The sequence below is a fragment of the Artemia franciscana genome, chromosome 7 (genome assembly GCF_032884065.1).
Source record: "Artemia franciscana chromosome 7, ASM3288406v1, whole genome shotgun sequence".
NCBI classification, from domain to species: Eukaryota; Metazoa; Arthropoda; class Branchiopoda; order Anostraca; family Artemiidae; genus Artemia; species Artemia franciscana.
In genome coordinates, this window is record NC_088869.1 from 7443221 (window position 1) to 7465758 (window position 22538).

A 22538-nucleotide genomic window follows, 5' to 3' on the forward strand; every position below is an offset into this window, starting at 1 on the left:
GTGGTCGTAGGAACTTCGGATAATACTACATATAGATAATTAGTACTGTGACTACTGTCACACCTATGCCTAAGAGCATTAACGTGAAAATTGTTTAAGAAATTTTGAGGGGGAAGATGAACTGAATCAGAACACGCCCTCTGTATGCAGGTTTTCAAAAGGATGTAATAGCAATATCATAGGAACAGTTTGGTGTGTGAAGTTGAAACTGTTAGGGCTTGTTGTGAGGGATGTTGAACTAATCAAAAGAAAATATTTGCATCCTAATGTTACTGCTTCTACTCATACTACTGCTGCTGTTACTATTATTACTACTTCTATTACCACTGCTGCCACTAAAGCTTAGGCTACTAGAATTAATATTACAACTGCCACTACTACTACTGCTATTAAGGATATTAAGGCGAAAAATTTGGGATATATTGAAACTGATGGAACTAAATCGAAACACACTATGCCCACACAGGTAGCAGACGCATCAGAAATGTATCAGGAATAGTTGATGGTATTTATTGAGCTGAAACTTTCAGCGTATGTTAAAGGTGTTGTTAAAGAAACCAAAAATGACATGCCCGTTCTGCTACTAATGCTGCTACAACTATTGCTACTGCACAAGCTAAGGGTATAAAAGTGAAGCTTTTAAGGAATATTTAGGCGGATGTTGAACTAAATCAAAACAAACTACGAGTATACTGACTTTCAAATAGGTGACAAAGCAATATCTGAAGAACAACTTATGTTATTAATTTAGACCTTTAAGGTTAAGTTGTGGGATATTCTGAACTAGCCAGAAGGCACTATATTTATATTTTAAAGCTACCACTACAGTCAATGTAAGTAATGACGCTAAAGGTATTAAGTTAAAGCTTTTTGGGTATGTTTGGGATTTTCAATTAAAGGAAAAAACTGTATCCATGCAGGTTTTCAAAAGGGCATATAAGCAAAATATAATAGGCAGCACCAGTCTATAATACCTAGAAATATCATTGAAACGTTTAAGGGAGCTAACTCAATTCAAAATTAAAAGCTCTTGTGCCCTTTTAAGAGTAACCATAGATTGGAGAGGAAGCTGCTCTTCTCAAGCCAATTCGTTTTCCAAAGCATCCAGTCAAAATTTTGAGACAGCTATTTTATTTAGCATAGTAGAACAGTCCTGCAACTATATCTTTAGTGATATTAGGCACGTCAACCCCCCAAAATTACGTAATTGGCACATTATACTTTAACACTAAATGTTGCTTTAGAATAAATCAAAAGGTATTGTATTTATTGTTGCCAATAAAACACTTCAGCAATGCATCGAGAACAACTGGGAATATTAAGTTGAAACTTTTGGGGATACTACTTTTACTGCTTCTTTTCTTACAATTTGAACAAATAAAAAGAGTGTAAGTGTATCCACGTTGTCAACGAGCATAGATGGAATTTTTGGGGGATGGTATTAAGTTTTATTTCTCAGGTCAACTTCAGAAATTATAAAATTAGATTTAAAAATACAGTTTATGTCATGATTAAAAAATGTTGAAAAAGCTTCTCCAACATGCAAATAGCAGCCCATACCATGGGTTCTTATAGAAAAAAACAGAAAAGATATGAAATGTTATTTTTTCCATGAATAAGACTATGTCAATAAAAAAACAACAAAAATCAGTTTTAAAAACTTTTTCCACAGAGCAAGTTTTTCAAAGAAAAGTAAATAACTCCACTAGGCCAAGAACGAGCAAAAATAAAGTCAAATAATCTTCAAAGCGTAAAACTATCACAAATCACTAGCAATAAAAGGGGTGGACATTTTATAAATATTAATTAAAAAAACTTATTCCACAAAACAAGTTCTTCAAAGAAAAGTAAAGAGCTCCATTAGGCCAAGAATGAGCAAAAAACAAAGTCAAATAATCTTCCAAACATAAACTACCACAAAACAGTGTCAATAAATAAATAACGAAGAGAAATTACAATAAATAGCCGAATCAAACTCAAAACGAGCAAAAATTAACATGAACAGGGCTGATAACCCTTCTCAAGACCAGAACACAAATTGCACTTTACTGAAGACAAAATGCGTTCGAAATGTTTTCACTTTTCTTACTTTCATAAATAAAAAATTATCAAAACTTTAAGAAATAAATATTAGTATATGTCAATTAAACTGACAATCCACGTTGCTCATTTCTTTTTCTCAGTAAAGCGCAAATTGTGTTCTGGTCTTGAGAAGGTATGGGGGCTATTAGCCCTATTCATGTTAATTTTTGCTCGTTTTGAACTTGATTCAGCTATTTATTGTATTTTCTGTTGGTCTTGAGTTTCATTTATTTATTAATAGTGATTCCTGGTAGTTTTACGCTTGGAAGGCTATTTTCCTTTATTTTACTCATTCTTGGACTAATGGAACTCCTTGATTTTGTTTGAAAAACTTGTTTTGTGTGAAAAGTTTTTTAAATTAATATTTAGAAATGTCCACCCCTTGGTAGTGCTTGCAGAACTAAGGTTTCTATGGATTCTGTGTATGTGTTCTGAGTTAAAAGAAAATCGCTAATTATAGGCATGCTGAAGCGTGTTTTGTTTCATTACTTCAGATTGACTGACCTTGTTCAAATTTCAAGGTAGGGTAAAATATTAGGTCAGTTAAATTCAAAACATTGTCTGATTTTATTCTGGTTAGGCCTATTAATGTATACATTTGTTATGATAATTCATAAGGTATTACGCTAAGTAATGTAAGTTCTAAAAATAATCCAGGGAATCCAAAAAATTAATTATAACAACCAGTTGCTTACAGAAGAAGGTATTTGATTTTCCAAAATGCAGAAAATAAAGCATAATTGATACCCAAAGCTGCAATCTTCAATTATTTCTGGAGGGATAAAATAAGATACAAGTTCACTTTAAGAAAATGCCAAACGTTGAAATATTTCGAGGAATGGAGTATTTATGAAGGAATGGCCTACTCCCCCAAATTTCCCTACTCTACTCTTAGAGCTTGACATCCACTTCTTAGTAATTGCCTGATTTTTACCCTGTACTTTGATAATTTATTTTGTATGCCTGACAGCAAAGAAATATATCCGCTTTACAGATCTTTGATTGCCTCCATACACATGCTTAGGTTTACAGTTTTAAGATCTGTCTCACCCCCTTAGCCAATAGATGTTGCTGCCTTGATCCTTCCATCTATGTACTTGGGTTCCAAGACTCGTTGCATACTTCGGCCAGGGTGGAACAACTTTGAGCTTTGTTGTTATTATTAGACTTGGTCTAACTCGACAATATTTAGAAAGAAATAAAAAGTTTGACAAAAGTTGTAAAAAATGGTTAATAGTCTACTGGTGATTTATTTTGAAAAGGTAATTTATCCATCCTTTTTTGACAAAATCATTCCATATAAAGCCTACAAAAGAAAATGGGACTGCGTTAAAAAAATTTATAATGTTTGTCGAAATGTAAGATGGAAATAGTATTCCAATTGATCAGCAATTTAATTTACAAGATTGCAAGAAGAGGATGTCTCAAGTCTAAATAATTGGAAGGAAATTGATTGTCTAAGCTATCATGTTGTGTGGTTTTCATTAACAAGGCCTGTGCCATCATCATGAAGAAAAGTGATATCCGTTGAACGTAGAAACTGTTGTCAGCTAAGCTAAGACTACTACTATTAACTCTGCTCCTACTGCTACTACTATAACTACTGGTGCAACTACTACTACTAATGAACCTAAGGGAATTAAGGCGAAAATTCTGGGCAATATTGTAACCGTATTAAAACAAATCGAAACCTACTATGCCCAAATAGGTTGTCAAGAGGACGTACAGCAATGCTTCAGGAGCGGTTGATGGTATTAAGTTAAAAAGTTCCTCTTGTGTTGAAGGAGATGTTAAAAAGAGATGCTATGTGCATAGTGCTACTACTGCTACTACAACTATTACTACATCACAAGCTAAGGATATTATGGTGTAGCTCTCAAAGAATATTTAGGCGGATGCTGTGTTGTTGATACAGATGTCGTTTTGATTTTACTTATTTTGATTTTGATTTAATTATTTTGACTCTCTCCTATTCCAGATTGACACCGGCATTCAGTGAGAAAATCACTGTAAAACGAATCATGATTTGTTTACACCCTTTGGCCTTTGATATTTCGGTCCAAGAGTATGTTTTAATTTATGTGGAATCATGGAAACAAAAATTGCGGGAGCTTCTCAAATTTTGAGGAAAAAACGTAAATCCTGCGTCTCCCCTATTCCAGAACAAAATCTTCGATCGCGATGGCACTGTCACCTGAGACTCAATTTCAATCGTGCGACAATACTGAGGATTTTTTAATGATGATGAGAAGGCTGATGACTTCATCAATGACTGATGAGAGTGATGTAGCTTCAAAGGACAGCGTTTTTAGTCGTTTGTGTCTATGATGAAAATCGGATAGAAGAAAGATGTTTGTTTTTCGACATTACAAATGACCTGACTGGTGCAGATCTTGCAACGCAGATTACTAGACTCTGGCTAAAATGGGGTTAGACATGACCAAGTAGGATGAAATCAGCTTTGGTGAACTTGGTTGCTTGTTCGGCGTTGAACAAGGGTGCTCAAGTATTTTTGCAAAAATATTTTGTACATATCATTTACATGCATAGACCTTCCCATCTTTTAAGCCTTGTCGTGACAAAGACTCCCAAACTTGGCCTAATTCAAATGCTTTGTTGGTATTTGCAGGAAGGGGTTGTTTTCCCCTTCACACAAATGAAGTGAGGCGTCATCTTCTGCTCTCCCATTTGTTCTACCGCTAACGGAAACGAAACAAGCTGCTGTAGTTTAGTTGGAAGGTAAGTTCACTTTTCTAAAAAAAAAATTCCTGCTGTTGTTGGTATACTGGATAGCTATGTAAATAACGAATATGGCCCTTGGACATAGGGCCGAAATTTACATTCTAATTTGTTTCCCACTGTCTTAAAAAAATTCCCTATTGTTCTTCTTGTTTTTGGTGTTTGTGATAGCTATGTCAATTGCAAATCGGGCCCAGGTCTGAAGGCGAAAGCGAACTACTTTGTGGCAGTCATAGCTGATAATAGCTTCCTTTTTTCATTTGATTTTTGAAGAGAAAGTTGTCTCAATTTAGCTTCACTGTTCCTACAGAGGGATTTTTATATCGATTTGTCTTCTATTATCGCATCGATCCATTCAAGTGTGCATTGATATAGCTAGCAGAAATGGTTATTTCCTTAGAAGCGGAAAAAGCGTCGCTACTCATCTTTTAATACTAAGGCGCAACTAGTGCTCATTGCCCCTTCAAATGATCATCCTGTTTTTCTAGGAATCAAGTCTTTTCTCCATTTCCTGATCAGCTGTGTGATGAACGCAGATATTTAGACTTTTTAAACACTGAGCTACACAATTTTAAATCCAGCTTCAACTTGTTCATACTGGATTGATAATCTCTTAAAAATATAATCTAATAATATAAATATAATTATAAGTATAATCCTAAATTATAAGCTCTTCTGTTTCTTTGTGAACAGAGTTCTCTAGATTAATCTCTTTGTCCAAATAAACTTCCTAAAACATGATGTGTCTGATCAATCTGATCATCATGATCAATCATGATGTGAAGGTGGACACTGATAATGTTGTCAACACCATTTGGAAAAAAATTGAGACATGTTGAAATAAAAGTATTAGTTAGGTAGGTATTATGTTGGTTAGGTTAAGTATTAGTTAGGTTAGGTTAAGTATAAGGTGGTTATTAGTAAAAGTACTTGGTAAGTATTAGATAGGTTAGGTTAAGTATTAGCTAGGTCTTATTAAGTATTAGGTCAAGTTTTAGGTGGGTATTAGTAAAAGTATTAGGTAAGTATTAGGAGAGTATTAGATTTTACTTAAAGTATTAGGCAAAGTTTAGTAATGCCTAAAACATAATACCTAAGTATCATCTCATTTTGTATGTGGTAAATGGTTTGAAGATCTTCTGCATTATTGATCAAGCCACTTTATTTCTGTAGTGCTGTGATGAGTAATGTCAGTTATCAGCTTGATTTAAGTGGTAATAAAAAGAGAAACTGTGACATTAACAAGCAGATATGGTTCGATCTTTGGTAACTATCGCGTGATACCCCCCCCCCCCCCAAACAAAATACTACAAACGAGTGAACTATGTCACGAAAGCTTTTGAGCTACATACACGGATTCATTTGGAGCTAGCTTATGACTTGTGTGAACAGTACCATCTATAATTTTTTAACGTGTCATACTATTATAGGTACATTATAGGTATATTATAGGTACAAGGGGACCCGCGAAGGAGGCATCACTGAAAACGCATCCTACTACATACTGACTCCTGGTAAGAATAATAGCTTTGAAGCGCATCCAGTGAAGGAGTGGTATAATTTTATCCCTATTCAACGGTATCAGGCTTTGAATGAGGAGGAGGCAGAAGAACAATTTAATAGGTAACTTTTAGTCTATATAAATATTTAGCTGGCTCTCATTTTATCAAAGAATCTCATTTTATACACTGAAGTATATACCGGCATACAAGTACAATAGTAAATGTAAACGTAAAAGTAAATAGTTAAGCATAAGTAAAAGTGAAAATTGTATAATGTAATTGCATATATATATATATATATATATATATATATATATATATATATATATATATATATATATATATATATATATATATATATATATATATATATATATATATATATATATATATATATATATATATATATATATATATATATATATATATATATATATATATATATATATATATATATATATATATATATATATATATATATATATATATATATATATATATATATATATATATATATATATATATATATATATATATATATATATATATATATATATATATATATATATATATATATATATATATATATATATATATATATATATATATATATATATATATATATTAATATATATATATATATATATATATATATATATATATATATATATATATATATATATATATATATATATATATATATATATATATATATATATATATATATATATATATATATATATATATATATATATATATATATATATATATATATATATATATATATATATATATATATATATATATATATATATATATAATATATATAACTGTGTATCTGTTTATTTATATTTTTTTTGAAAACGACTCCATTTTTTTTTTTTTTTTTTGGAAAATTGGCATCTTGGGGTTTTCTGGCCTGAAAAAAACGATGTAGATAGGTCACGATTTTGAGAAAAATTGTAAGAGCCTTAATTCTGGGAAAAAATTCATATGAGTAACGTTATATTTATGAGTATATTTCAAGAGCATAAATACGTCATTTCCGCCCCATTAGTGATTGTATCGTTTTAGTATATATGACGCATGCAAAATTACATAAGAAACGTAGCAAAAAATAAAATACCAATTGTAATGAAGTCTACTTACAAAGAGCATAGCATTTCAAGGGCATAAATACTACATTTCCGTCTCAGGAATGGTCGTATCGTTTTTAGTATGCATGACACATGTAAAGTTACACAGGGAACATAGCTTAGTATAAAATACAAAGTTTAATGAGTCTATTTATAAAAGGCGTTCTCAGCAGTTTCATAATACATAGAGGAAAAAAAAAATGTAAAATAACAATCGGTCAAACGAACAGACTTGGCTATCAAATGAGACAAAATCAAGAGGACGACCTGAGAATTGTAAATTCACAACTCGATCCCTCGTAACCCAACGCATTCGTTGGAAGAAATATTGCGAGATACAAACAACTATGCCAAGGATTACATAGAAAATGCAAGAAATGGAGGATGAACCTGCTGCTTAACAATAGCCTCGGTTAGAAGACGTGACAATAATAATCAATATATAAAACGGCTGCCGAGTAGCTGTGCCTGGGAACGACGGCGAAAACAAATATCTTATCTCTTTAAAGAGCAATAATTGTATATTTATTTATTTATGTATGTATGTATAAGTTTTTTTTTAAATGGCTTTGTATTTTTTTTTTTGAGAAACTGGCATCCTGGGATTTTTCGGCCTGAAAAAAGATTTAGTTAAATCACGAGTTTAAGAAAGTTCGTTAAGAGCCATAATTTTTGGGAGGAAAATCATATGAGTAATGTCATATTTACGAGCACATTTCAAGAACATACATTACATCATTTCTGCCCCAGGAGTGGTCATATTAGTATTTATGACGCATGCACAATAAAAAAAGGTACCGTCATATTTAAAAAAGTACCGTCATATTCAGTACCGTCGTATTTATGAATAAATTTGAAGAGCACACATTGCTTCATTTCTGCCCCAGGAGTGGTCGTATTAGTGTTTATGATGCATGCACAATTAAAAAAGTACCGTCATATTTAAAAAAGTACCGTCATATTGAGTACCGTCATATTTACGAGTACATTTCAAGAGCATACATTACATCATTTCTGCCCCAGGAGTGGTCGTATTAGCGATCATGACGCATGCACAATTAAAAAAGTACCGTCATATTGAGTACCGTCATATTTACGAGTACATTTCAAGAGCATACATTACATCATTTCTGCAACAGGAGTGGTCCTACTAGTGTTTATGACGCATGCACAATTAAAAAAGCGATAGCTAAGCATAAGTAATGAGTCTATTTACAAAATATGTTTTTAAGCAGTTTCTTAATGCTTAGGAAACAAAAGTGTTAATTAACAATTGCTCAAAATAAACAAACTGGACCATCAAATGAGACAAGATCAAGAGGACGATTCGAGGAATGTTAACAATGGGTGAAAATGAACAACCTAGACCATCAGATGTAACAAAACCAATCTGAGGAGCCAAGGCAAAGGAGATTGAAAAAATGTTTGAGGTAACGACAAACAAAAATGAAGAACAAAGAAATATACGGTTTAGCGACAACGACAATTGCAACGAGTTTCAGCTGCTAGTCTGAACATTGCTAGCCGAAGACCAGTTACACAAAAAACCCTACTATGTGCACATTCAGATCATAATTGCGAAGTTTTAGAAAAATTTGCGACTGTCCAACGAATTCGAATGCTGCGGAAATGTCCGCGCAACATATAACTAGAGGAAAATCCACGCTTTATAGTTTTTTTTTCAGTAGTCCGAGAACGAGCACGCACCGAATATATGGACTGCCTGCATTGATGAAAAAACATGGAGTGATCAAAAATATCTTTTTTTGCAAACAGTGAGCTACGATAAAAACGGAAACCGAATTAGCAATAGTCTAGCTCCATTTTGGTGCAATCTCTGGGAGAACTCTAGAATCTCTAGGATTCTGCTCAAACACTCATTAGTCTGTAGCTTGTACACTGACTTTGATTCTTGTCTTTTTTGAGGTGTTAGCAACGGTACCGACACAGAATTTGTTTGCGGCAACTCCACTGTCTACGCACGTCAGGAAAAGTAACGAAAATTGCAGAAAGAGAAGATCCGAACCGTATTTGAGATGGTCAGGACAAATGTCTTCAAGCTCAGGAGCTTTACCGCGTCTAAGTTTACGCACAGTTTTGATTATGACTATCTTTGAAACTGCAAGACTATACCCCACTTTCAGCAAATCTTCTATCTTATCTGCTTGTCGAGTGATATAAAAGGCCTATTCAATCCGGTTAATACCGTGGAAAGCATTCTACAGGGCAATGCACAAGTGTTAAGTGTTTATCTACCCAACAACCGAAATGCATTCGAAGGAAGGGGTACATGATTGTAAGGCAAGCCCAAGACCCAGACAAAAACCAGTCATTAGCCAGAACAGCTAATGGAGCAGGAACAACCGATGTTTTCTATAGATCAGCCAACAGTAAGCCAAGTCATGGTGAATGAATACTACTATTAACAACTCACTGCATCATCAAGCCACCATGCATCATGAGGCCAACACAGCTACATCCCAATCTGTTACAACCCTCCCCATTTACACCCCCCCCCCCCAGGAAGTACCTATTCCCATTAAATCTTTCCTTACGCTCAAATCCTATTCGGGGATGACCTGCTTTTCATTTGGCCCTAGATGGTTGGCCAACAAGGACAGTCTTTGGCAATCTATCATCCTTCATCCACAGAACATATTCTAGTCATTTCAAACTTTCTCGCATTATATCCCTAGAAAGTGGGATTGGACCCCCTTTTTCGTACGACTTACTGTTTGACATACGGTCAGTCAGTCGGGTACCCAAAACAAACTGTAGGCAAGTTCTCTTTTAATTTTACAAATTTCAAATAAAAAGAAATATTTGTATATATATATATATATATATATGTATATATATATATATATATATATATATATATATATATATATATATTGTGTGTGTGTGTTATTAGAAATATAAATACATAGTAATACAAAAAATTATTACATTTCATCAATAATAGAGACTTAATTTAAATATACTTCTAGAACACAAACTTGACGCCCAGCTAAAATTCCCAAAACTTTGTGCTGGTTTATCATGCTAAACGGCATATTTTTGATGGGGTTCAATTCTGTAGGATAGTTTCTAAGTAGGGCTTCTAAGAGCAGCAGATGTTTCTCAAATAAGTCTTTTTTCGTCAAATAAGACCATTTACTGAACAAATTCAACAGCAAACAACAACAACATAACCCTATAGACAACATAACCCTTTAAACAACAGAACGAATTACCAAAAAAAAAAAAAAAAAAAAAAAAAAAAAAAAAAAAAAAAAAAAAAAAAAAAAAAAAAAAAAAAATCCTTCACATAATCACTTCCAAAACAAACTTACACTTCCCAATATTATATGCTTAATACTGAAGAATTAAGTGTTCTTTTCATGACAAAACAACTAACGGTTAATATAACATCATGCTCCTGTCAAAGCCTATTGAAACAAATTGATAACTATATGCTCTTTTTTGGTCAGTCTAACACAAAAGTGATCACGAGAACCAAAAAATGAGTAAAAGTTTCGTAGATATAAGCAGTATCTACTACAAGTGCCAGTGTTGCTAATAGTTTCTTGTTAACATTGGGAGATGTTAACTTGAAACAACTATCGTAGCTGTTTCTATAGTTTTGTCCCTTAAAACTTTTTGTCCCTTAATAATTTTAAGGGAATTTTGTCCCTTAAAACAGGACTTGAATTGTTGCTAAAAAATAAGTACTTCTTTTGAACCTTTGTTGATGGTTATAAGTATAAATATTCTGAATTTGAGATGGATGTTGCATCAGAGAAGGTAAGCCGCATCCTACCTTCAAAAGAAAGGGTAACATAACAATATTTTTTGGGTATTTTAAGTTTAAACTTCGCTCTTTACTTCTGTAAGAAACGCATTTTTTACTTAATACTTCTAATGTGGTATAAATTATCTTTATTAAAATTCCTAAAATATAATTCATATTAATTTTATATCATAAAATATTATTAGGAATTTAAATTCATAACACATGTTCTAAAATAGAAGTACTTAAATATGACACAGCTAAATATAGCTTTAGTTAAATATACCAATTTTGTTTGTCTTGTCTTACACGAAACTTACAAATCATTGCCACGAAGTTTGTAAAAAACATGACGTTCAAAAAAACTGCAGTCAGCTCATTAATTACACCCAAAAAAACTAATAGTAAAGAGGTAGAAAGACTATTTCGAGCACAGCTAGCTACTAACAAATCACTATAGTACCAAACCACTTGAAGCTAAAATAGTTGCGAAATAGGCTCTTTTTTGGTCAGTCTAACACAAAAGTGATCACGAGAACAAAAAAAAATGTATAAAAGTTCCGTAGATATAAGCAGTATCTACTACAAGTGCCAGTGTTGCTAATAGTTTCTTGTTAACATTGGGAGATACGAGCTTTCACACCTCGTTATAAATAATCTTTCCAAATAATGGTCAGACTCTTGTCTGTTTTATCGTCTGACATAAATACAACTTTGTTAATACTCCCAGTGTCTGTACTATATAGAACCCTATACCCATTATAGGATCTTAATGTTTACCTTATATCCATATCATGTACCCATTAATGTGTACCTATACCCATTGTAGGAGGTAATTTCATTTTTTTTCAATCTTTTATTTAAGGACACCCACAATAGACTGGATGAGTAAGGGGTTTCACAATACAACTCCCATTAACAGACTAATCCAAGGACAACATCTAACATCTCATGAAGACAGAATCCAGGAAATTAGTACTCTCTCAGGAAATAGACTCTCTAAATTTGTGTATTCACTCGTTTCTTTTATCTTCTTATCTTAACTTGTCACCTATTTATTTTGTGTTCCTTATTTCGTTTTAAAGGCGAGACAAGACGTTGAATTATTTTGCAGTCATGGTGAATAAAAAGATTACCGGTAAAACTGGAGAAAATTTAAAGGATGAAGATGAGCAGAAGAAAAAGACGAAAGGCAAAGCTCTGACATTTAAATAATCTTTCCAAATAATGGTCAGGACTCCAGTCTGTTTTATCGTCTGACATAAATACAACTTTGTTAATACTCCCAGTGTCTGTAATCTATAGAACCCTATACCCATTATAGGATCTTAATGTTTACCTTATATCTATATCATGTACCCATTAATGTGTACCTATACCCATTTTAGGAGGCAATTTCATTTTTTTTTTCGCCTTTTTCATTTAAGGACAACCGCAATAGACTGGATGAGTAACGGGTTTCACAATACAACTCCCATTAACAGACTAATCTAAGGATAACATGTAACAGCTCATGAGGACAGAATCCAGGAAATTACTCATTGGTTTTTGTCCCCCCCCCCATGGACTCTAAATTTGTGTATTCACTCGTTACTTTTATCTCCTTATCTTAACTTGTCCCTGATTGATTTTTTGTTTAACTTATTTCTTTATCAAGGCGAGACAAGACGTTGAATTACTTTGCAGTCATGGTGAATAAAAAGATTACTGGTAAAACTGGAGAAAATGTAAAGGATGAAGATGAACAGAAGAAAAAGACGAAAGGCAAAGCTCTGACATTTAATGAATCGGATATTGATGAGTCTGGTGGTGAAGGAGGGGGTGAGGATTTTGAGGGAAGTGATGAAGAGACTAAGAAACCACAAAAAGGAAAAAAGAAAAAAGGTAAGTTAATTTAATGGCTAGAAATGTGAAGAAACTATGTGCTTTAAAACTGGTCTAATAGGATTGCTAGCGCTATAACAGTGTTGCCAGACTTGTAAAATTCAACTTTCAGACAGCCAGCAGAACTTGAAAAATTCAAAATAAGCGTAATTGTAGTTGAACCGAGCCTGGATCTCATTTGAAGGTCGAAGTCTATTGATTCCAAGTTGAATCAAAATCTTTCTGCGTTATCAAGCAAATTCAGTCGTAAATTAATTTCATCTTTAATGATGACGATTCAGTTTTTATTATTAAATTTAGGATTTTGCTTGGTAACGCAAGATAGCGTCTTTGTCTTAGATTTAAAGTTGAGAACTGCAGATCCAAATGCATGGCCAAATATTAGGAGAGGATGGATCTAAATACGTGTCCAAATATTATGAGGGGAGGGATCTAAATGCTTTTCAAATATTACAAGGGGATGGACCTAAATGCGTGTCCAAATTTTACGAGGGGATGGATCTATATGTGTGTCCAAATACTACGAGGGAAGGTGGATGCCCTTTTCTTGTTCAGGATAATTTTTACTTGTTTAGAAACTTATCGCTCCTTACCTGTGTTAGGGATTCATTTTTTCAAACTGAATCCCTTTAAAAACCTTTTGTATCTGTTTTTGTCATGCCGGAATCCTCCAGGCATTTCCTGAAGGAAAAATCGGAAGAAAATAGGAAACTAAACTACTCCCACCCTAATTTGGTCCGAAATTTCCCCTTCTACGCTAGAGGAATCGGAAAATAGCCTTTCCCTCATAGGAGAAATTGCCCTCCTAAAGTGGTCGATCCTGTTTATACCTGTGACTGTATATGCTCGCATATTTTTATACCTTAATTTATAATTAGAAAAATGAGTAACATGTATCCAGATCATGTAACGTATATAAATAGAAATGGAAATTTAATAATTAGAAACTAAATAGAATGCTATTCTCGTTAGGTACCCATATTCTTCGACCTGATTTTATCTAGGCAAAGATGTCAATGATAGCCTGGGGGCTCTAAAGTAGTAAATATGTCTCAGGAATTCTTGGATTTGACTCAGCAGGAGACATCATAACGTTTATAATCGTATCGTACTGTGTCGTTTCTTTTTACGAAACAGCAATTTTTTGAACCATGTCCGTTTGGTGAATGTTCGGTAAAATTTATCCAGAATCACCCCATAAAAAACACGAACTTAAAAAACATAAAAAATTATTTACTAAGGCTTTTGGAGCCATTTAATGGTGTCTGCTAGAACTGAAATCTCAGTCTTAATTTACAATTTTTTTCTATATATTTTCCTGGTAATTTTTGACCAATTCTTTTCTTTCAATGAAGATGACATTTTTCGGGTCAGTGGCACCAATTCTAAAAAAATTAGAGGAAAGAGGGGGAGGGGTATGGACTTATCTTCAATTTATTTAATGAAGATACACAATGGTATTTTTCAAAATACATGGGAGAGTTGCAATTTCTTTTCTTTTCAATAAAAATACTAAAAAGTATTTTACAAAATCCATGGGGAAATTATTCCCCCCACCTTCCAATTTCTGCCCTGCTCAGAATCACAAGATGTTCATGATTTTCTTTAAATTTTGTATATTTGTCATGTTATTTGCTTCTTTTTTTATTTGTTCTAATCTGTCCCAAATGTTTCCTAATCATTTCGTTGACCTGCTTACTCATTAGATGAAAATAAAGGCTTCTGCTTATGTTTATTGCATAAACTTGTAAGAACTATTGTTTAACGCATGTAACCAGCAAAAAAGTAACCACATTTAACCAGCAGCAGAGAAACTGCAGAGATACACATGTTACTGTTGACTTTATTGAGTAAATGGTCTGTTCTCCAGGGCCTTTTTTTAGAAGTCTTTCTTTGAAACTATACAATAGAATTGAACCACTTCAAAAAAATACGTTTAGAATAAGTAACCAACATACAGTTTTGGGCATTTCAAAGTAGCAGAGAAACTGCAAAGAGACACAGGCTATTGTTGACTTTTTTCAGAATTATCCAATAGAATTGAGCCACTTCAAAGAAATTTCGTTTAACAAGAGTAATCAGCATAAGTGTCGGATTTTCAAAACTGCAAGGAAACACAGGTTACTGTTGACTTTTTTAAGTAAATATTCCGCTTTCGAGGGTATGTCTGCTGCTCTTAGAAGCCTTTCTTAGAAACTATCCCAATAGAATTGAGCAACTTCACAGAAGTTTCGTTTAACAACAGTAATCAGCACAAAGTGTCGGGTTTTCAAAACTGCAAGGAGACACAGGTTACTGTTGACTTTTTTAAGTAAATATTCCGCTTTCGAGGGAAGTCTGCTGCTCTTAAAAGCCTTTTTTAAAAACTATCCAATAGAATTGAGCAACTTCACAGAAGTTTCGTTTAACAACAGTAATCAGCACAAAGTGTCGGGTTTTCAAAACTGCAAGGAGACACAGGTTACTGTTGACTTTTTTATGGAAATATTCCGCTTTCGAGGGAAGTCTGCTGCTCTTTGAAGCCTTTCTTGGAAATTATCCAATAGAATTGAGCAACTTCACAGAAGTTTTGTTTAACAACAGTAATCAGCACAAGTGTCGGGTTTTCAAAACTGCAAGGAGACACAGGTTACTGTTGACTTTTTTAAGTAAATATTCCGCTTTCGAGGGAAGTCTGCTGCTCTTAGAAGCCTTTCTTAGAAACTATCCAATAGAATTGAGCAACTTCACAGAAGTTTCGTTTAACAACAGTAATCAGCACAAAGTGTCGGGTTTTCAAAACTGCAAGGAGACACAGGTTACTGTTGACTTTTTTATGTAAATATTCCGCTTTCGAGGGAAGTCTGCTGCTCTTAGAAGCCTTTCTTAGAAACTATCCAATAGAATTGAGCAACTTCACAGAAGTTTTGTTTGACAACAGTAATCAGCACAAAGTGTCGGGTTTTCAAAACTGCAAGGGGACACAGGTTACTGTTGACTTTTTTAAGTAAATATTCCGCTTTCGAGGGAAGTCTGCTGCTCTTAGAAGCCTTTCTTAGAAACTATCCAATAGAATTGAGCAACTTCACAGAAGTTCCGTTTAACAACAGTAATCAGCACAAAGTGTCGGGTTTTCAAAACTGCAAGGAGACACAGGTTACTGTTGACTTTTTCAAGTAAATATTTCGCTTTCGAGGGAAGTCTGCTGCTCTTAGAAGCCTTTCTTAGAAACTATACAATAGAATTGAGCAACTTCACAGAAGTTTCGTTTAACACCAGTAATCAGCACAAAGTGTCTGGTTTTCAAAACTGCAAGGAGACACAGGTTACTGTTGACTTTTTTATGTAAATATTCCGCCTTCGAGGGAAGTCTGCTGCTCTTAGAAGCCTTTCTTAGAAACTATCCAATAGAATTGAGCAACTTCGCAGAAGTTCCGTTTAACAAAGGTAATCAGCACAAAGTGTCGGGTTTTCAAAACTGCAAGGAGACACAGGTTACTGTTGACTTTTTTATGTAAATATTCCGCTTTCGAGGGAAGTCTGCTGCTCTTAGAAGCCTTTCTTAGAAACTATCCAATAGAATTGAGCAACTTCACAGAAGTTTCGTTTAACAACAGTAATCAGCACAAGGTGTCGGGTTTTCAAAACTGCAAGGAGACACAGGTTACTGTTGACTTTTTTATGTAAATAGTCCGCTTTTGAGGGAATTCTGCTGCTCTTAGAAGCCTTTCTTAGAAACTATCCAATAGAATTGAGCAACTTCACAGAAGTTTCGTTTAACAACAGTAATCAGCACAAAGTGTCGGGTTTTCAAAACTGCAAGGAGACACAGGTTACTGTTGACTTTTTTAATTAAATATTCCGCTTTCGAGGGTATGTCTGCTGCTCTTAGAAGCCTTTCTTAGAAACTATCCAATAGAATTGAGCAACTTTACAGAAGTTTCGTTTAACAACAGTAATCAGCACAAAGTGTCGGGTTTTCAAAACTGCAAGGAGACACAGGTTACTGTTGACTTTTTTATGTAAATATTCCGCTTTCGAGGGTATGTCTGCTGCTCTTAGAAGCCTTTCTTAGAAACTATCCAATAGAATTGAGCAACTTCACAGAAGTTTCGTTTAACAACAGTAATCAGCACAAGGTGTCGGGTTTTCAAAACTGCAAGGAGACACAGGTTACTGTTGACTTTTTTAAGTAAATTTTCCGCTTTCGAGGGTATGTCTGCTGCTCTTAGAAGCCCTTCTTAGAAACTATCCAATAGAATTGAGCAACTTCACAGAAGTTTCGTTTAACAACAGTAATTAGCACAAAGTGTCGGGTTTTCAAAACTGCAAGGAGACACAGGTTACTGTTGACTTTTTTATGTAAATATTCCGCCTTCGAGGGAAGTCTGCTGCTCTTAGAAGCCTTTCTTAGAAACTATCCAATAGAATTGAGCAACTTCACAGAAGTTTCGTTTAACAACAGTAATCAGCACAAAGTGTCGGGTTTTCAAAACTGCAAGGAGACACAGGTTACTCTTGACTTTTTAAAGTAAATATTCCGCTTTCGAGGGAAGTCTGCTGCTCTTAGAAGCCTTTCTTAGAAACTATCCAATAGAATTGAGCAACTTCACTGAAGTTTCGTTTAACAACAGTAATCAGCACAAAGTGTCGGGTTTTCGAAACTGCAAGGAGACACAGGTTACTGTTGACTTTTTTAAGTAAATTTTCCGCTTTCGAGGGTATGTCTGCTGCTCTTAGAAGCCTTTCTTAGAAACTATCCAATAGAATTGAGCAACTTCACAGAAGTTTCGTTTAACAACAGTAATCAGCACAAAGTGTCGGGTTTTCAAAACTGCAAGGAGACACAGGTTACTGTTGAACTTTTTTATGTAAATATTCCGCCTTCGAGGGAAGTCTGCTTCTCTTAGAAGCCTTTCTTAGAAACTATCCAATATAATTGAGCAACTTCACAGAAGTTTCATTTAACAACAGTAATCAGCACAAAGTGTCGGGTTTTCAAAACTGCAAGGAGACACAGGTTACTGTTGACTTTTTTATGTAAATATTCCGCTTTCGAGGGTATGTCTGCTGCTCTTAGAAGCCTTTCTTAGAAACTATCCAATAGAATTGAGCAACTTCACAGAAGTTTCGTTTAACAACAGTAATCAGCACAAAGTGTCGGGTTTTCAAAACTGCAAGGAGACACAGGTTACTGTTGACTTTTTTATGTAAATAATCCGCCTTCGAGGGAAGTCTGCTGCTCTTAGAAGCCTTTCTTAGAAACTATCCAATCGAATTGAGCAACTTCACAGAAGTTTCGTTTAACAACAGTAATCAGCACAAAGTGTCGGGTTTTCAAAACTGCAAGGATACACAGGTTACTGTTGACTTTTTTATGTAAATATTCCGCTTTCGAGGGAAGTCTGCTGCTCTTAGAAGCCTTTCTTAGAAACTATCCAATAGAATTGAGCCACTTCAAAGAAGTTCTATTCAGCCACGATTAGCCGCTACAAAGAGTGGTATTTTAAAAGCAGCAGAGGAACTGCATAGAGATTCGGGCCATTTTTGACTCTCTCGAGTAATAGTCCCCTTTTGGTAGTTTGCTGCTATGAGGAACATTTTCTTAGAAACAGAATTGAGTAATTTCTGAGAACTCGTCTGAACAACGAGCACAAGGAGTCTAGCATTCCGAAGCAGCAGATGAACTGCAATGCGAAACAGGCCACTGTTGACTTTGTCGAGAAATAGTTCCCTTCCAATATTAGTCTGCTGCGCTTAGAAACACTTTTCTAGGCGATACTGTTAAAGGAACTGTAAATGCCGACAAAGCAGAAGGGATTTTGAAGCAGATTTTTTAAAGAGTAGCAGGAAAGCCTTCAAAAAATGGTTTAGTCCTTGGGAGGATTAAATAAAAAAAACAAGTTTTTTGAAATGAAAGTAAGGAGCGACATTAAAACTTAAAACGAACAGAAATTACTCCGTATATGAAAGGGGCTTTTCCTCCTCGACAACCCGCTCCTTACGCTAAAGTTTTTTATTGTTTTAAAAAGTAGAGTTGCAGGAAAGAATCAAACTTTAGCGCAAGGAGCGGGTTGTCGAGGAGGAAAAGCCCCTTTCATATACGGAGTAATTTCTGTTCGTTTTAAGTTTTAATGTCGCTCCTTACTTTCATTTCAAAAAACTTGTTTTTTTTATTTAATTTGTGAAAGTTTTTGAAGTAATGCATGTCTGATTTTGGCTCTCCGTACATAAATTATTAAAATGAAATTTGCATATTAATTCTTTTTTTGGCTAAATGACTTTCTCTTAGTTTTGATCAGACGATTTTGAGAAATAAGGGGTGTGGAAGGAGGCCTAGTTGCCCTCCAATTTTTTGGTTACTTAAAAAGGCAACTAGATCTTTTAATTTTTAACGAACGTTTTTATTAGTAAACAAAATACGCAACTTAAGAATTAACTTACGTAACAAACTTTTATATTCTTATATTTTTGATTATATATATGAGAGGGTTGATCCCCTCGTTAATACCTTGCTCTTCACACTAAATCTTGTTTTGTCCCAATTCTTTAAGAATGACCCCTGAATCAGAAAGGCCGTAGAATTAATAGTTGAAATTACTTAAATTTTTTTAGCATAAAGAGCGAAGTATTTATCTCCTCCTAAATACCTCTCTCTTTATGCTAAAGTATTTTTAGAACCCCTCATATGCGTAATAATCTCTGTTTGTTTTAAGTTTTAATGCTTCTCCTTACTTTCAATTGAAAAAACTTTTTCATGTTTATATTTTCATTGTTTTTTTTTTATAGTAATGCTAGAAAGTCCTGCGCCCTTTTCATTGAATTTTTCTTCCCCCATGAAATATTCCTCCAAGGAAAGATCCTCCCATATAGCCCCCTCCCCTGAACCCCACACCCAAACCAAAAAAATCCCCTTGATAACATCGGTACACTTCCCAGTAACTATTACTGTGTGTAAACATTGGTCAAAGTTTGTAACTTGCAGCCCCTCCCCCAGGGACTGTGGGGGGTAAGTCATCCCCAAAGACATAGTTATTATGGTTTTCGACTATGCGGAACAAAACGGCTATCTCAAAATTTTGATCCGTTGACTTTGGGAAAAAAACGAACGTGGGAGGGGGCCTAGGTGCCCTTCAATTTTCTTGGTCACTCAAAAAGGGAACTAGAACTTTTTATTTCCGTTAGAATGAGCCCTCTTGCAACACTCTAGGACCACTTGGTCGATACGATGACCCCTGGGAAAAACCAAAAAAAAAAACAAAAAACACGCACCCGTGATTTGTCTTCTGGCCAAAAAAAACGAAATTCCACATTTTTGTAGATTGGACCTTGAAATTTTTTCTATAGGGTTCTCTGATACTCTGAATGCGATGGTGCGATTTTCGTTAAGATCTTGTGACTTTTAGGGGGTGTTACCCCCTATTTTCCAAAATAAGGCAAATTTTCTCAGGCTCTTTTTCAGTAACTTTTTATGACAAAGACTAAATTTGATGAAACGTATATATTTAAAATCAGCATAAAAATCCGATTCTTTTGATATTTCTTTTAGCATCGAAATTCCGTTTTTTAGAGTGTCGTTTACTATTGAGCCGGGTCGCTCCTTACTACAGTTCGTTACCACGAACTGTTTGATTCCCATATTCGGTTAAGTTTCACTCTAATTGTTATGGGAATATTCCAACCCGCTTGGAAGTGCTTCAAGGTGGTGTTCTTTCACCGTATCTTTTCAGTATTTGTATCGCAGTGTGTTATACAAAATTATGCCCTTTCTTTTTGTAATTTGGTAAATGTCTTTGTATTGCATATGCGGATGATATACTTCTAGATCTAGCCGTTCTAGATCTAGCCTCTCGAATTCCGTATCATCTATTTCAAAACATTTCAAAACTGTTGGTCTGTCATTGAATATTGATAAGTGTGAGTGACTAGTCTTTAATGCCAAGTCTATGCCCATTTGAAATCCGCGTTCTAACTTCTCCATCCATTGTGTCTCTGCGGTGGTCAAGCATTCATATTTATTGGAATCTACTAGCTTTTAGGATCAATATTGTACGGCATATTAAAGAAAACTAAAAGCGGGTTATGGTAAAATAGTAGCTAATCGTGGTTATTATTATCGAAAAGCGCTTGCATTGCTATACACTAGTTTTTGCGACCATTCAATACTTTTCCTATCTGGTATTTCACCTATCCTGAAAAAAAGACAAGATCTGGCTGAATTGTGTATATTATATTTCCGCTATTGCAAGTTTCTGTTTCATCTACCCAGGTCTTATAGGAAAAAGAAAATAATTCGGTATTTCGGGGCTTCTGACATTATTACTCCTTTGCGGAAGTTAGGCTCAAAACTGGAAAAGGATTATATATTTTCTCTGGGCCCCTTCCACCTCTTAGTTCGTTTATTTTCCCATTAGTTTTCACCTGTTTTCGCTTTATAGTTGTGTTATCTCTTAGCAATTCTTTCGTTAGTTGAGTTATGGTTGTGGTATATATATTTTATCGCTCGTATAGTTGCGTTATTTTCAAATTATACTCCATAATAGAGAGGCTCCGAACACCCAGCATTGTATATTAAGCTCTGAATTTGACGTTTTTTTCTAACGTGACCAGAATCGTCCTGCGCCCTGCGCCCTTTTCATTGAATTTTTCTTCCTCCATGACATATTTCTCCAAGGAAAGATCCTCCCACATAGCCCCCTCCCCTCAACCCTACCCCCAAAACCAAAAAAATCCCCCTGAAAACGTCTGTACACTTCCCAATAACCATTATTATATGTAAACACTGGTCGAAGTTTGTAACTTGCAGCCCCTCCCCCAGGGACTGTGGGGGAGTAAGTCATCCCCAAAGACATAGTTATTATTGTTTTCGCCTATGCTGAACAAAATGGCAATCTCAAAATTTTGCTTTGTTGACTTTGGGGAAAAAATGAGCGTGGGAGGGGGCCTAGATGCCCTCCAATTTTTTTGGTCACTTAAAAAGGGCACTAGAACTTTTCATTTCCGTTAGAATGAGCCCTCTTGCAACATTCTAGGACCACTTGGTCGATACGATGACCCCTGGGGAAAAGAAAAAAAAAAAAAACAAAAAAAAAAACAAACAAATAAACACGCACCCGTGATTTGTCTTCTGGCAAAAAATGCAAAATTCCACATTTTTGTAGATAGGAGCTTGAAACTTCTACAGTAGGGTTCTCTGATACGCTGAATCTGATGGTGTCATTTTCGTTAAGATCCTACGACTTTTAGGGGGTGTTTCCCCCTATTTTCCTAAATAAGGCAAATTTTCGCAGGCTCGTAACTTTTGATGGGTAAGACTAAATTTGATGAAACTTATATATTTAAAATCAGCATTAAATTGCGATTCTTTTGATGTAGCTATTGATATCAAAATTCATTTTTTTAGAGTTTTGGTTACTATTGAGCCGGATCGCTCCTTACTACAGT

At 34.5% G+C, this 22538-nt stretch overlaps 1 protein-coding gene across 1 annotated transcript in view; it reads left to right on the top strand.

The window, feature by feature from the left end:
• LOC136028790 (general transcription factor IIF subunit 1-like) overlaps positions 1-22538 on the top strand; it is a 50848-nt gene that overhangs the window by 13122 nt on the left and 15188 nt on the right. The window contains exons 3-4 of the mRNA XM_065706694.1: positions 6274-6444; positions 12889-13115. Of these exons, the coding sequence (XP_065562766.1) occupies positions 6274-6444; positions 12889-13115 (398 nt within the window). The remainder of the gene's footprint in view (positions 1-6273; positions 6445-12888; positions 13116-22538) is intronic.